Raw genomic sequence first — 17,104 nt, 5'->3', positions numbered from 1 at the left:
GGGGGGTGACGGCCCCCTTTTGTTGGCGACCAGGAGAGGAGAGATGGCGCCAGTGGTGTTCTGGAAGGGTCCACCTCTGTCTGTCTCAGATTGGGTTGTCATGATCTGTCACAGTGACAGTCAGCCATGGCCGTGTGGTTAGACCAACAGGCTGCTCACCACAGATCCATACTTTTCTACAGACTGACCTAAACCCAACCCACCTACCTGCGATCCGCATGGAGATACTCTCATATGCCTGTGTTGAATAAAGAATACCACCTTGCATTTGTTCCTATTTAATCATCTCACAGAGAGAATGGGTTTGTGACAGTGTCTTGGTTATCTCTGAGTGTGAGCCTTGCTGTTTAGTTGTCACACTAACATGTACTGATGACCTTGTGGTTCTGTCATCCATCTTTGGGCCAGTGCTCTGCCCTGTAATGTAGACACACCAGACCTGTGTGTCTACACTACACCAGACCTATGTGTCTGTTTACACTACACCAGACCTGTGTGTCTGTCTACACTACACCAAACCTGGGTGTCTGTCTACACTACACCAGACCTGGGTGTCTGTCTACGCTACACCAGACCTGGGTGTCTGTCTACGCTACACCAGACCTGGGTGTCTGTCTACGCTACACCAGACCTGGGTGTCTGTCTACACTACACCAGACCTGGGTGTCTGTCTACACTACACCAGACCTGGGTGTCTGTCTACACTACACCAGACCTGTGTGTCTACACTACACTACACCAGACCTGTGTGTCTACACTACACTACACCAGACCTGGGTGTCTGTCTACACTACACCAGACCTGGTTGTCTGTCTACACTACACCAGACCTGGTTGTCTGTCTACACTACACCAGACCTGGGTGTCTGTCTACACTACACCAGACCTGGGTCCTGTAAACCTGTTATCTGGAGTAAGGTTCACCGTAGCACAACTCTCACATGAACCCCACCTCATCTGCATTCTCATGCTCTCTCTCTCGCTCTCTACCCTTTTCTTTACCTCTGCCTCTCCCTCCTCCCTCTGTCCTGCCTCTCCACTCCTGTCTGAACAAGTAAGCAGTGCTAGGAATCCCCCACAGACTGTCCCTATCCGGCTCCTTGGCAGGGTAGCCTGTGAACAGGGTGGAGTGGGGCGTTCAAACACAGACTGTCGAGATTCTATTAGCAGCACTTCGAACAGACACGTCAGCCGGCCCATCCAGCCTTATATATATAGCAGGAGTAGCAGCACTGGTAGTGTCCTGGACAATGTTATAGATTGTAGCAGATTTATTGGGAGTCATTCATCTGTTGTCATTCCGCTCAGTAGTATATATTTTTTAAGTTGCCCCTGTGCGTTTTGTGAGGGCTGTGTTGGGTCGTATTGATTTACCAATAATGATAATGCAAGCCAGTTGCCATTGTCAGAATGGAAGGGCAGCGTCTCCGTTCCCTGATTTTGAATCTGTTTAATAACCCTTTGGAACGTCAGATACACCTCCAGATTGTTTACCTGGCAGAGTCTTTTTTTGTTCTATTTCAATTTGTGGGTATAACGTCATGAGAACAATACATACAAGTAGAGCGTTTTCCACCGCTAGTGTTGAGTCAGAGGTTCTGTGCCATCTTCATGCTCTATAATCAACCCCCCCCCCCCCCCCCTTGATGTAACAGGGGTATCATTGCATTTCTGGCCTCAGAGAAAGCATTAGACACTGCAGAATCAAATCACATCACCCTATAAGTGATATGCATGCAGTGTAGTGCTCAGTCCACCACATGACTTATACATGAACACCAAAATAGACGTCCCTGAGTCGGGAGAGGCTGAGGATGTAGGCTACACACTGAGAACATGGAAAGACTTACTCATGGGCAATTCCATGGTAATGGAATTACGCTCAGACTTTTTCACTTTAATATGTATACCAAACAAAAACCATAGATTTCATAGAACTCTATGCACAATGACTCCTTTTAACAATCTCCACTGAATATTTTATGAAAACACATTTACAGGAAGAACTGTGCTTCTGTTTGGTAACAGAGTAAAAGGGAGATTTTACCGTAATTCTGTTACCATTAAATGTTTTTTATTTATTCATTACTGAGTCAATTGTTCACAGTGGTCATTGTGGATAGAGTTGTATGGTTTGTTGGTTTTGAAATAGATTTTAAAGTGAGTCTCAGCATGATTCTGTTATCGTGGAATTGCCCTCATACAATCGGCTCTCAAAGACACTCAGGATCTACATGTCATGATGCAGTATTTATGGTTTAGACGCACACTTCCTTTGATTTAATGTTTAAATGGACTTTTCCAGTTTTCTATTTGCAGTGGAAAAAAAGAGGGCACGACAGTGACACCAAAGTAGACTGGTGGACAGGTTTTTTAGTGTAGTAAAACTAGCATCCCTTAGAATTTGTGACGTAAATATTTGTGCGCATGCATGTTGGGGGGGGGGGGGGGGGGGTATTGGAAACCTGCTGATGATGCCAACTGATATGAGGTCTTAAATCAATATGGGAAATGCCTTTTTTAATCTCATAAGTACATTAGCAGCTAAAGTACCCCCGCAAGGAATAACGCAATTCTTTAAAAGCCCTCTAAGAATAATGAGAGATGTCTTGCAGCGGATGTTCCGAATGAGAGAGACTTGACAGAGCGTGTGTGTGTGTGTGTGTACCTGTGTTTTGTTTGAATACGACAGGGTTGCCCCGTCCTTAGTGACTTTAGAGAGGGGGATGAGGCTCCCCTTTTGGCAGACAGATAAGCGCAGTGACTGCTGTGTGCCAGTGAGGGCTCTGATAATGAACTGAGCCTTGACCTGCTCTGACACACACACACACAATGTTGATAGTGTTTTGAGTTATTGCTTGTAGGAGGGTCAGGAAATTAAATCTCTGAGAGTGTCTGTGTGGTTGTGTTTTCCAATATGAAAGTGACAGGTTTAGACATCGAAGTCATTATAAATTAACAATGTATTGTGTATTTGGCTGTTAATCCTTCAAAGATCCAGAGAAGTGCTTGGCATTGTGTGGGCTCGGTTTCAGATTGTTCCTAACACTCTAACCCAGGCTGCTACTTTTGGTCAGAGAATTAGATGAAAAATCTCTTAATTTCACACAATTATACTCTGGGGTGGATTATGCCTTTCTTGCACTAACACTCGCATGTGTCTTTTGTCACTAGCACTAATTTGGCTGATAGCTGCTTTATTGAGGTTGTAAGGATGACTGTGAGCTGGGTGGTAGCCTAGTGTTTAAGAGGTTGGTCCAGTAACCAAAAGGTTCCTGGTTCGAATCCCCGAGCTGACTATGCAAAAATCTGTTGACGTGCCCAAGAGCAAGGAATTTAACCATTAATGCTCCTGTAAATCACTCTGCATAAGAGTGTCTGCTAAGATATAAATATAAATATGCGTGGTTGTCTCACCTAGCCACCTTAACATGAATGCACCAACTTTAAGTTATACACAGACTAAGTGCTCTAAACAGTGTGGAGGAGGGCACCGATGTGGAGCAGCCAGGGAAGATGTTTTTAGTGAAATCTTCCTGGTTTGAACACAGGTCAGTTAGTTGTACTTTTCAGAAGGTGGCCATGACAGGACCATTGAGTCACATAAAAGAAAGCAGGCATGGGATCTGGTATCAATTGTTGGCTGGGAGGGCAGCGTGCGCATCCCAGGAATTTGGCTTGGCTTGTTTTCCTCGTTTTTTTTTTTAATGCCTGACTACCAATCCAAAACACCTTCCCCACACACACTCTGTTCTTTAATTGGGACGGTCATTAAAGTTATTTGACCCAAAATGAAACGGGACAGCCAGAAAACAGACAGTCCCTCTATTTCAGCTTGTTGCCAGGGCCCTGCTCTCGCAGTAGATCCTTCAGCCATAGGGGACCTTAAGGTAGGTCAAATCAGGGTCACCATGGTAACATACAGGCAGGTTAGTTAACTCAGGGTCACCATTGTGACAATACGGTAGGTCAAATTAGGGTCACCATGGTGGTATCTAGGTAGGTTACCCTAGGCCTAGCGTTTCCATGGCGATGTCTAGGTAGGTAGAAATAAGGTCACCATGGCAACATGTAGGGGAATAATTCAGGGTCACCATGATGCCATTTTAAGGAAGGCTACCTCAGAGTCAGCATCATGACTAGGTTCTCAGACAAATGTGATCCATCATTGGAGCCTCTCCCAGACTGCACTGCTCTTCAAGGTGAGATGGAGATAGATAGATGGAGAGGGGGAGGAGTGTGAATGCGTCCTCTCCATCGATCATTCAGCACCGGCTGCTGACAAGGCGGCTACAGGACTCCCTTTTGTTTCGCGCTGGCGTGTGTGTCTCAGCACTAGGCTAAAGCTAATAACACCTCTGACCCCCAGCTAGCCCAGGTCAGAGGGCAGGGCATCAATGGTGGGTTCTCCTTTAGACCAGTGGAGTTTCAGTCACACAGGATGGAAGATGGGGAACAGAGGAATACACAGTCAGACATTTTAAAATAGGACTATTTTAACTCGTAAATTCCTATGAAGTAGTATATTGCCAGGACTTTAGTAGTATATTGCCTGGTAGCTGGGGTGAAGACCTGAGCTTTCTTCAATTTTGTGGCTGTGGTTTTTCTCAGACATGATCTCCAGTGATGTTTTTCCTAGCGCTCGGTGCCAAGTCTCTGTTGCAGTGTGGTGGGATTTTTAACATTGATAGGAGAAGGCACTGGGAGCAGCGTGCTGAGAGCTCAAATTGACCATGAGAACAGCTACTGTGTCTGTGTGTGTGTCCCTGCATCTCCTTAACCTTTTCATCCACGAGAGAGTTGATAGCCATACTGTATTCAGAATATCCATCATCCACCACCAGTCAGGCTTTCCAGACAGTTATGCACCTCATTGTACTGTTTTAGCTGTTTCCGACATTTCCCCTTCCCCCTTCCTCCATATTTATCCATGCACTTGACATGTTCTTCGTCTGATGTCAGAGGCATTTAACCAAATGTGACCATCTCTCTAATGGACTCTCAGTCAAATATGTGTCCATAGAGAGCAAACACATGCTTTGTCTATCCATCTGTCCTCTAGGCTATCTCCTCTTAACTCTCATTGCCTGAATAATCTCTGAATGACTGTATCTGAAGTGTGTTACATGGCACTGTGGATGAATGTGACCACAGGGAAGGAGTTAGATGATTTAGTGTCTCTCTCCAGACCTACACTGCCCCAATCTGTTCCTCCCATTACAGTCTATCTCTTCCCCTTGTCTCTTTGGCTCTCATCTGTCCCAAGGGGCTCCTAGCTTAGAATAAACATCGCTGGCTTTGTCTCTATGGCAACCGCAGCACACTGCGTATAGTAGAATGAGAATCTGTTGGAGACGGAGGTGTCTAGACGTGACCTGGTGTTCTTATAGTTAACGTGGGACAGGGTCGGGCCAAAGACAATATACAGTACAATAAAATACAATACCACTTCCTATTGTGGGATAGCTCTTAGGGACTTACCCCCCCCCCCCCCCCCCCCCCCCTAATGAGAGAGGGCAATTCCACGATAACTGAATTATGCCAAATGTGTGCCAAACAAACGTTTAACAAACCATACAACTCTGCACAATGACTACTTCAAACAATTTAAACAGTAAAAAAAATACATTACAGTAAAATATCCCTGTTATTCTGTTACCAAACTTTGTATCGGCACAGTTCTTCCTGTAAATGTGTTTTTTATCAAATATTCAGTGGAAATTGTTAAAAGTAGTCATTGTGCATGGAGTTCTGTGGTTTGTTAAATGTTTAAATGAATGTTTTTTGTTTATTATTCATTTTTAAAGTGAAAAATCTGGGTCTCCGTGTAATTCCATTTACCATGGAATTTCCAAGAGCAATTGAGGTTTGTTTGTCAGGTAACCCAGTACGGGTCAAAGGAGTTGATGTGTGAAATTAAGCTGTTTGTCTGTCATTTGGGTATAAGCCTGACCCTGCCCCCTGGGGGCTGCGTTAGCTGATTTAGAAGGCTATGATTACAGTTGGCCTTTGCTACCGGCCCACTTTCTGTGTCAGCCAGAGGAAGTGTTGGATTTATCCAGCCAATCCGCTCAAGCATGCAGAATATTTGTTTTTCTTTTTTCTAGCTTCTTGTCAAAATATTATTTAGTTCCTTTGAGCCGGATTTGTCAACCAGGATTGCTGGGCATATTTTCACCCTGCTAAGTATCGTCGATGCTTGATGTGCAGGCATAAACTACCGTTTTGCTTACTTTTATGTGATGGAACGTCCAGTCTGTTTCAGGAAGACAGTGAAGTCTTGCCACAGGGATATATTATGTTATGTATATTATATTTCACTCATCAGACGGAGGCTCTTTACACTGGTCATGCACTATAGCAGGTCTAAGAACAGCCTAATGGTTCCTGCTGACTCAAACTGGGATGACGTAATCTGTGGAGTGGAGCTGTTCTGGTTGGCTGAGTTCCAGGCAGTCCAAGCAAATCACCAACCCACCCTGAAGGTTAAATTCTACCTCAGCTCAAGGTTGTCCGAGGCGGGTCCGGACACAGGAAGTGATTGTAGTACTGGAACTCCTATTGGCTGTTGTCAATCCAATACCCATGGCCTTTTCTTTTGAAGACCAGCCTTCACTGTATTTGTACTGTACATTTTTAGAGCAATTTTTCTGTTATTTGAGATTTTTAATATGAGTATACAAAAAATATAGGTGAGAGTTAGTTACAATATGGGCTCAGTTTTATTTTATTCTGTTGTTAGAAGCATTGACCTAAGAGAAGGCCTCTAGATGATATCTCCTGTTATCCGTAACATGATCTTGTCTCTCAGAGAGCCAGGTAACAGAACACCATTAAGGTCCTCACCTTGAGCAGGCGGCGATGGGGTAAAAGGGGCTGGGGCTGGTGGGGGTGATTGCGTGCCGCCCGGGCGTCGTCTCTCTCGGTGTAATTGTTTGCCAGGACAAACTGAATCCTCAAGGGGAAAACAAATGAGGAGGGACTTGTGTGGTATCCCTGCTTGCCTTTCTTCCTGCCTGTCTGGTCCCTGGGTATAAACTATGAAAGGATAGAATCACCTTTTACACAGACAGTCAGAATTCTCTTGAACCCCTCAGCTCCATCATCATCATCATCCTCATCACGTGTGTCACGGCGACACAGCTCAGGTCTGTTCAGGAGAGTCCCAGGGGAGGAATGGCAGGGCACGACACACGGCTGCCTGCCTCTCTCATCCCACAGAAACAGATCAATCAGCCTGATGTGTCGTTACTAACTGCTCCCATGTTAACTAATAGCGAGAAGCTGACATGAATCTGAACATCTTATCGACGCAGCAGGGGTCTCTCAGATCTTCTTTGTGTTTGCATTGACACATACCATCATACAAAGACTATTATTTGCATGTGCTATAATTGTGCAGCTCTAATTTCTGAAGATGTGCTATGTATGCCATGTGTAGCTCAGAGAGGAAGACAAGAAATACACCTGTCTGTCTCTCTCTCTGTCTCCTCTCTCTCTCTCTCTGTCTGTCTCTCTCTCTCTCTGTGGCGTAGTGACAAGACAGAAGGATGGATGAGCTACAGGATGTGCAGTTGACTGAGATCAAGCCCCTACTGACCAATAAGGTGAGAGGATGAGATGACCACTTGCATGGAAGATGTATACATACACAGACAGATGTGCAGAATGTTGCCTATACATGACACACAGAGACTTATTCTGTATTTGTCTCCAGCGTGAACAGTGCCTCGCTCCCCACTCCAGAGCGCTGTTCATCAAAGTGAATTATTTATCATCTCAGCTTCACTGTAGTGAGGGAAGAGTCAATAGAAGAACAAAAAGCAAGAGATGGAGTTAGGCTCGAGAGAGAGAAACAGAGGATAGAGAGAGAGATGGAGGGAGAGGAGGAAAGAGGGGGAAAAGATGAAAGGGGAAGCTAGCATAAACTGCTCTTTTTTTGTGAGCTTGAAAGATTCAGGTGAGAGGGAAAAAACCTCCAGCAGATCAAAGCTTTCTTCCCACGGTTCCTCTAGGACCTCAGTCTACACTGCAGCATCATGGAGGGCATGAGCTCCGAGCCTGCCGTGGAGAAGGAAGTCAGCCCATCTGTGTAAATTGACCGCTATTAAACCCAGAGGGGGATATTCTGTTCCAGACAGTTCCATTGCGACCTGGAATTTTTATTTAGGAGCACCAATACGCCTAGAAAAATGACAGATTCTAGCTTTATTACCCCAAATATTTTGCATTGTGCTCCTAAATGTCTTTGTGTACATCTACGTTTTTTAAACTCAGGCGCATACGTGCTCCTTGTAAAACAAAGGTCAGCGTAGAGCCCTGTAGACTCTCTGCTTCACAGGAAATAAGTTGATGTATAGGTTGAGGCAGAGGGTGCTGCGCCATGCATCATGGGCTGAACAGGCCATTTATCACCTGACAGTGGTGCTGGTGAAGTGGGCTGGCAGTGGAAAGAGAGGAAGAGGAGAAGTGCGAGGGTTCACTCCCGTCATTACCTGTCCACGTTAAGCAGACCGCCTGCCTTCCCTCCTTTGGGACAACAACTCCCATTGTTACGGTAGAGACAAGACCACCTTGTCAATATATACAGTATCTCGGCTGTGGACCGGTTGAAGGAAGTAAGGCAGAATCATGAGCTCATCTGAATGAATGGGTTTATGGCTGACCACTCACTCCATCTAGTGGCCAGGCCACCTCATTAAGAACCAAGCAGACACTCACAGGAGCCTGCAGGATAGACGTGAGGACATACAGACGGTAATGGGATAGATGGGATAGCATATTTCGTCTGTCAATCAGCCAGTGCATGTATACTGAAACTCCTATAGTTGTGTTTTCTAAAATACTGTAGGGCTCCCGAGTGGAGCAGCGGTCTAAGGCACTGCCTCTCAGTGCTACAGGCGTCACTACAGACCCTGGTTCGATTCCAGGCTGTATCACAATTGGGAGTCCCATAGGGCAGTGCACAATTGGCTCAGCATGGTTAGGGTTTGGCCGGGGTAGGGCGTCATTGTAAATAAGAATTTGTTCTTAACCAACTTGCCTAGTTAAATATGTTTTCTAACATCCAACACCTCATTAACATACCTTTCTTTCCTCTTTTCTCTCAGAATTCCCATAACTTTCAGGACTTTGACTGCCAGGTGAGTGTCTCCAGTTCTATAAGAAACGGATGCTGTTTTGTACTGATCTATTTCAGTGATGTGATTCAGGCCAGGAGAGCTTTGAAAGGGCTCTCCTCTCAATTCCTGTTCATTGAGCCAAACAGAGGGAAGGTGTTCTGCTCAGGTAACAAGTGGTGGTTTGGGGACATGGCCTCATTCTGATTCTCCTACTACTGCATTTAGTTTGCCCTGGATTTAACTGGAGTTCCTTTCTCACAATGAAGAGTCTGCAGGTGGAATGGTGATGCAGAGTTCGTGGTAGTATACGTTTAAACACAGATCTTGGATCAGATTCCCCTACCTCCAATCCTAACAATCACCATGAGAGGGGGGGGAAACATCTGACCCTGTATCATTGGCTAAGGGCAACATCTATCTACTGATGCTAATTTCACAAGCCAAGTGGTGGAAAACATGTTGCTTGTGAGACTGGCTCAGCTTGTTAATTTGTTGGTGTGTACGCAGCAAACGACTAACAGCAGCATTAGTAGTGACCTTTGGGTCACCCTCCCACTGGCCTTAAGCTCAGAGCTATGCCCCCGCTCCCCAGCTCCTGTGCGGTGTGTGAGTCTGCTGATGGGGGAGTTGAGGCCGAGCCATGGAGAGCGCGGGACAGCCTGGCGTTCATAGTGGGCCTCCAGCCATACAAGGCTCAGTGGGGTGTACTACAAATCACGTTTGAGGAATTAGTGAGGTTACTCTGGTCAACTCTTCAAGTTCATCTCGGGTTAACCGGTACCACAAAAGTGGCTCACCTTTTAGCCAGGTACATTTCTATGGCAACGTATCCTTCAGAATGAACCTGCTCTGGGGCAGGCTAACTCCATGTATCTTTAGCCCGGGAGTTGAGGACCAATTAAATCAGATTCCCTCCCTCTCGCAAAGATTGTGCCTCCATCCCCTTGGACTAGCCACGGGCGATATGAACATGCAGTTACAAGCCTAGCTCGAGCAGGCTCAAGTAAGGGGCGGGTGCATGATCAATATCTACCTTTTGTAATGTGGATATTGCCTGAGGTGGAAAGTGAAGTTAACTGAAGCTGGCTAGCTTTATAAAAGCCTGAGTAGATCTAGCTTGCTTCGTACTATTGACGGCTTGGTTGTTTAGCAACAAAACCGATGCATGTGCAACTATGGGGAAAAACAGATGGAGTTGGCTTTGTTGACAACATGTGAACGATATTTAGTCTCCAATGTTTATTGAAAATATAAATAAATTTGCACAGTGAGCACTTGTTGTCTCTCAAATACATTGTTACAGTTGTTGGTTAGCTCGCTATAGCAGATGTTTGTCAAAACACCTCAAAACAAGACATGGTTTCAAGAACAAGATGAAACGAACTGAAACTAGCCACTTACTGTTCCCCCACATGGCAGTTTCTTGTCATTCTTGATCGCTATTTGGTCATCCAGAATAACAACAACACGCTGACTTCTGCACCATGGAAGCATGCACATCGTTTTCATGACGTTGTCAGCTAACCCATCTATACCATCTATACCATTCTGGTTAAACTGTGATAGACAGGGTTCATCATGAGATGGGGTTCATCATGGGGTGGTTGTGGTTACGGGAGCCATTTTGGTTCTGGAGTTGTATCTGTCAGTTGCTCTGGTATGGTTCTCTATTAATGTACAATTGAACAAGTGACGTTTTATTCCATGATCAAGGTTTTATTTTGATGCTTTGAACTTGCAGATTCTGGTGTGTTAAGTTGTTGTAAGGCCCTGTTCTGTGGACAAACCTTTTATGGAATAATACTGAGTCGTGACTCGTTAAACCACACCAGCCTGATGCCCTGAGGATCACGACAACAGCCAATGAATGCCTTTCGTTCTCCATTACACAGCGAATCACTGCTTCACTGCCATGTAACACTGAGTGGGAAGAAGAAGAAGAGGAGGAGTGGTTTCTGTCATATTGTGTGATGTCTAAATATATTTCAAACCTCCAAATAGAACTGCCAGACAGGATAATTATTACTGATGGGGGGGATCGATACAGTTACATATCGGGATATTTTTTTTTTTGACCTGTTTTGACCTGCGTTAGTTGGCTGTATTTTCACCAAAACGCCAGTATTCTTCCTTCCTAGCTTGTGCTCCATCTTCTTTTTAAATAGGGAGACAATTTGTTTTCAGCACTTTAATGTCCATGACTGATCAGACATCTGGTCAATGTTTGGAATATTGAATTGCAGTAAAATCATAGTGTCGAATCGCGATACATAAAGAATTAATTTCATTGCAATACATATCGTATCGGCACCTAAGTATCATGATAATATCGTACCAAGAGGTCCTTGGTAATTTCCAGCCTTAGTTATTATTAACATACATACATACTGTACATACATACATACATACATACATACAGTGGGGAGATCAAGTATTTGATACACTGCCGATTTTGCAGGTTTTCCATCTTACAAAGCATGTAGAGGTCTGTAATTTTTATCGTAGGTACACTTCAATTGTGACAGACTAAAACAAAAATCCAGAAAATCACATTGTATGATTTTTAAGTAATTAATTTGCATTTTATTGCATGACATAAGTATTTGATCACCTACCAACCAGTAAGAATTCAGGCTCTCACAGACCTGTTAGTTTTTCTTTAAGAAGCCCTCCTGTTCTCCACTCATTACCTGCATTAACTGCACCTGTTTGAACTCGTTACCTGTATGAAAGACACCTGTCCACACACTCAATCAAACAGACTCCAACCTCTCCACAATGGCCAAGACCAGAGAGCTGTGTAAGGACATCAGGGATAAAATTGTAGACCTGCACAAGGCTGGGATGGGCTACAGGACAATAGGCAAGCAGCTTGGTGAGAAGGCAACAACTGTTGGCGCAATTTTTAGAAAATGGAACAAGTTCAAGATGACGGTCAATCACCCTTGGTCTGGGGCTCCATGCAAGATCTCACCTCGTGGGGCATCAATGATCATGAGGAAGGTGAGGGATCAGCCCAGAACTACACAGCAGGACCTGGTCAATGACCTGAAGAGAGCTGGGACCACAGTCTCAAAGAAAACCATTAGTAACACACTACGCCGTCATGGATTAAAATCCTGCAGAGCACGCAAGGTCCCCCTGCTCAAGCCAGCGCACGTCCAGGCCCGTCTGAAGTTTGCCAATGACCATCTGGATGATCCAGAGGAGGAATGGGAGAAGGTCATGTGGTCTGATGAGACAAAAATAGAGCTTTTTGGTCAAAACTCCACTCGCCGTGTTTGGAGGAAGAAGAAGGATGAGTACAACCCCAAGAACACCATCCCAACCGTGAAGCATGGAGATGGAAACATCATTCTTTGGGGATGCTTTTCTGCAAAGGGGACAGGACGACTGCACTGTATTGAGGGGAGGATGGATGGGGCCATGTATCGCGGGATCTTGGCCAACAACCTCCTTCCCTCAGTAAGAGCATTGAAGATGTGTCGTGGCTGGGTCTTCCAGCATGACAACAACCCGAAACACACAGCCAGGGCAACTAAGGAGTGGCTCCGTAAAGAAGCATCTCAAGGTCCTGGAGTGGCCTAGCCAGTCTCCAGACCTGAACCCAATAGAAAATCTTTGGAGGGAGCTGAAAGTCCGTATTGCCCAGCGACAGCCCCGAAACCTGAAGGATCTGGAGAAGGTCTGTATGGAGGAGTGGGCCAAAATCCCTGCTGCAGTGTGCGCAAACCTGATCAAGAACTACAGGAAACGTATGATCTCTAATTGCAAACAAAGGTTTCTGTACCAAATATTAAGTTCTGCTTTTCTGATATATCAAATACTTATGTCATGCAATACAATGCAAATTAATAACTTAAAAATCATACAATGTGATTTTCTGGATTTTTTAGTCTCTCACACTCAACGTCAACAAAACTAAGGAGATGATTGTGGACTTCAGGAAACAGCAGAGGGAACACCCCCCTATCCACATCGATGGAACAGTAGTGGAGAGGGTAGTAAGTTTTAAGTTCCTCGGCATACACATCACAGACTAACTGAATTGGTCCACCCACACAGACAGCATCGTGAAGAAGGCGCAGCAGCGCCTCTTCAACCTCAGGAGGCTGAATAAATTTGGCTTGTCACCAAAAGCACTCACAAACTTCTACAGATGCACAATCGAGAGCATCCTGTTGGGCTGTATCACTGCCTGGTACGGCAACTGCTCCGCCCACAACCGTAAGGCTCTCCAGAGGGTAGTGAGGTCTGCACAACGCATCACCGGGGGCAAACTACCTGCCCTCCAGGACAACAACCACCCGAGCCACTGCCTGTTCACCCCGCTATCATCCAGAAGGCGAGGTCAGTACAGGTGCATCAAAGCTGGGACCGAGAGACTGAAAAACAGCTTCTATCTCAAGGCCATCAGACTGTTAAACAGCCACCACTAACATTGAGTTAATAATGGGAATTGATGGGAAATGATGTAGAATATATCACTAGCCACTTTAAACAATGCTACCTAATATAATGTTTATATACCCTACATTATTCATCTCATATGTATATACTGTACTCTATATCATCTACTGCATCTTTATGTAATACATGTATCACTAGTCACTTTAACTATGCCACTTTGTTTACATACTCATCTCATATGTATATACTGCACTCAATACCATCTACTGTATCTTGCCTATGCCGCTCTGTACCATCACTCATTCATATATCTTTATGTACATATTCTTTATCCCCTTACACTTGTGTCTATAAGGTAGTAGTTTTGGAATTGTTAGCTAGATTACTTGTTGGTTATTACTGCATTGTCGGAACTAGAAGCACAAGCATTTCGCTACACTCGCATTAACATCTGCTAACCATGTGTATGTGACAAATAAAATTTGATTTGATTTGATTTTGATTTGATACCTATGATAAAAATTACAGACCTCTACATACTTTGTAAGTAGGAAACACTGCCGATTTTGCAGGTTATCAAATACTTGTTCTCCCCACTGTACGTACATACATACATACATACATACAGATGATGGTTGGCTTTTCAACTGTTTGGATGCTGCCTCTCAGGCTGTAAAGGGTTAACTAACACTGGCTCTCTCAGCCTCCTGCAGTCTTGCCTGTTCCCTGCATCACCTCCTGGTGCATTCGGAAAGTATTCAGACCCCTTGACTTTTTCCACGTTTTGTTACGTTACAGCCTTATTCTAAAACATTTTTTTTTAAATGTATCATCAATCTACACACAGTAAGTACCCCATAATGACAAATCGAAAACAGATTTTTTGATGTTTTTGCAAATGTATAAAAAAAATATTCAAAACAAATCCTTTCATTGCATAAGTATTCAGACCCTTTGCTATGAGACTCAAAATTGAGCTCGGGTGCATCCTGTTTCCATTGATCACCCTTGAGATGTTTCTACAACTTGATTGTAGTCCACCTGTGGTAAATTCAACTGATGATTGGACATGATTTGGAAAGGTACACACCTGTCTATATAAGGTTCCACAGTTGACAGCGCATGTCAGAGTAAAAAACAAGCCATGAGGTCAAAAGGAATTGTCCGTGGAGCTCCGAGACGACAGGGTTGTGTTGATGCACAGAAATGGGGAAGTGTACCAAAAAATATCTGCAGCATTGAAGGTCCCAAGAACACAGTGGCCTCCATCATTCTTAAATGGGAGATGTTTGGAACCACCAAGAATCTTCCTAGAACTGGCCGCCAGACCAAACTGAGCAATTGGGGTAGAAGGGTCTTGGACAGGGAGGTGACCAAGAACCCAATGATCACTCTGACAGAGCTCCAGAGTTCCTCTGTGGAGATGAGAGAACCTTCCAGAAGGACAACCATCTCTGCAGCAATCCACCAATCAGGCTTTTATGATAGAGTTGCCAGATGGAAGCCATTTCTCAGTAAAAGGCACATGACACCCCACTTGACGTTTGCCAAAAGGCACCTAAAGGACTCTCAGACCATGAGAAACAAGATTCTCTGGTCTGATGAAACCAAGATGGAACTCTTTGGCCTGAATGCCAAGCATCATTTTTGGAGGAAACCTTGCACCATCCCTACGGTGAAGCATGGTGGTGGCAGCATCATGCTGTGGGGATGTTTTTCAGTGGCAGGGACTGGGTGGTTAGTCAGGATCAAGGAAAAGTTTAACAGAGCAAAGTACAGAGGTCGTTGATGAAATCCTGCTCCAGAGCACCTTAGACTGGGGTGACGGTTCACCTTCCAACAGGACTATAACCCTAAGCACACAGCCAAGACAATGCAGGAGTGACTCAACTAGAGGCTGGACTTGAACCCGATCGAGCATCTCTGAAGAGACCCTAAATATCTGTGCAGCGATGCTCCCCATCCAACCTGACAGAGCTTGAGAGGATCTGCAGAGAAGAATGGGAGAAACTCCCCAAATACAGGTGTGCCAAGATTGTAGCGTCATACCCAAAAAGACTCAAGGCTGTAATCGCTGCCAAAGGTGCTTCAACAAAGTACTGATTAAAAGGTCTGAATACTTATGTAAATGTGATATTTGCAACAATTTTTTTTACTGTTTTTGCTTTGTCGTTATAGGATATTGTGTGTAATTTGATGCCCCCCCCATTTAATCAATTTTAGAATAAGGCTGTAACGTAACAAAATGTGAAAGTCAAGGGGTCTGAATACTTTCCAAATGCACCGTATCTACTGCAGGTAGGAGAATAAGCATGCTCAGTGGAGCAGGGCTGGTGCATGCTCTCCTTCTCCAGGTGGTCCTTTCTCTCCTTCTCCAGGCGGTCCTGTCTGTGCACCCATCCACCCTTCATGCATATACATAGGCCTTGTCACTCACACACACACACACACACACATTCAGACATACAGTATTGTCTTTACTTTTGCCACATCCAACAGACAACCCGCAGTGTTTACATCTAGCCAGCGTCATTTTTACAGAAGCTCCCATTAGTCGGTCCACTGCTGCACAGCTGTGACATCATCACCCAGAGTGTGTGTGTGTGTGTGTGTGTGTGTGTGTGTGTGTGTGTGTGTTGGATGGATGGATGGATGGATGGATGGGGGAGACTGGGCCGAAGGGATGCTGCCCATGTCTTACATCACAGGGAGGCATCCACTAGCTGTGTCACCCTCCCTCCCTTCACACATATACATTTACACTGTTGCGGGAATTCGGAAACAAAATGATGGAGCTAGAAATGGCTATGCTTTCAAAATGGAAACGTGTGAAGTGATGCTAAATGAGTACAGTCCCAGGAGACCTGCTCTGGCAGCTGCAGTAATACCAAGGCGCGAGTAATGGGATGCTTAGCTCTGTTACAACATCACAATTTAGTTCTCCTTGCAAAGATAATGGTGTAGGCCTAATTCATTTCAGATGTATTGTTCTCCTATGTACAGTAAATATACTGCGCAAAAATATAAACGCAACATGTGACAACTTCTTCAATTTCTTTTACTGCATTACAGTTCATAGAAGGAAATCAGTCAATTGAAAAAAAATGCATTAGGCCCTAATCTATGGATTTCACATGACTGAAAATACTGATACGCATCTGCTGGTCACATATAACCTTTTTTTTAAGGTAGGATCGTAGATCAGACAACCAGTCAGTATCTGGTGTGACCACCATTTGCCTCATGCAGCGTGACACATCTCTGCATAGAGTTGATCCGGCTGTTGATTGTGACGTTTGGAATGTTGTCCCACTCTTCTTCAATGGCTGTGCGAAGTTGCTGGATATAGGCGGGAACTGGAACACGCTTTCGTACATGTGTTCCAGCTGTCGTACACCTCAATGGGTGACATGTCTGGTGGGTAAGCAGGCCATGGTAGAACTGGGACATTTCCAACTTCCAGGAATTGTGTACAGAAAGCGTTGTGACATGGGGCTGTGCATTATCATGTTGAAACATGAGGTGATGGCGGCAGATGAATAGCACAACAATGGGCCTCAGGATCTTGTCACG

General features: G+C 44.7%; 1 protein-coding gene across 3 annotated transcripts in view; it reads left to right on the top strand.

The window, feature by feature from the left end:
• The window catches only part of LOC139413375 (protein NDRG3-like), a 63,554-nt gene that overhangs the window by 24,039 nt on the left and 22,411 nt on the right, over nt 1-17,104 (top strand). For all 3 annotated transcript variants that reach the window (XM_071160667.1, XM_071160670.1, XM_071160666.1), the window contains exons 2-3: nt 7,535-7,606; nt 9,110-9,142. In XM_071160667.1, the coding sequence (XP_071016768.1) occupies nt 7,550-7,606; nt 9,110-9,142 (90 nt within the window). In that variant the 5' untranslated portion in view covers nt 7,535-7,549. The remainder of the gene's footprint in view (nt 1-7,534; nt 7,607-9,109; nt 9,143-17,104) is intronic.

Source organism: Oncorhynchus clarkii, chromosome 7 (assembly GCF_045791955.1).
Source record: "Oncorhynchus clarkii lewisi isolate Uvic-CL-2024 chromosome 7, UVic_Ocla_1.0, whole genome shotgun sequence".
Taxonomy (NCBI): Eukaryota; Metazoa; Chordata; class Actinopteri; order Salmoniformes; family Salmonidae; genus Oncorhynchus; species Oncorhynchus clarkii.
This window is presented reverse-complemented; position numbering and strand designations above follow the sequence as displayed.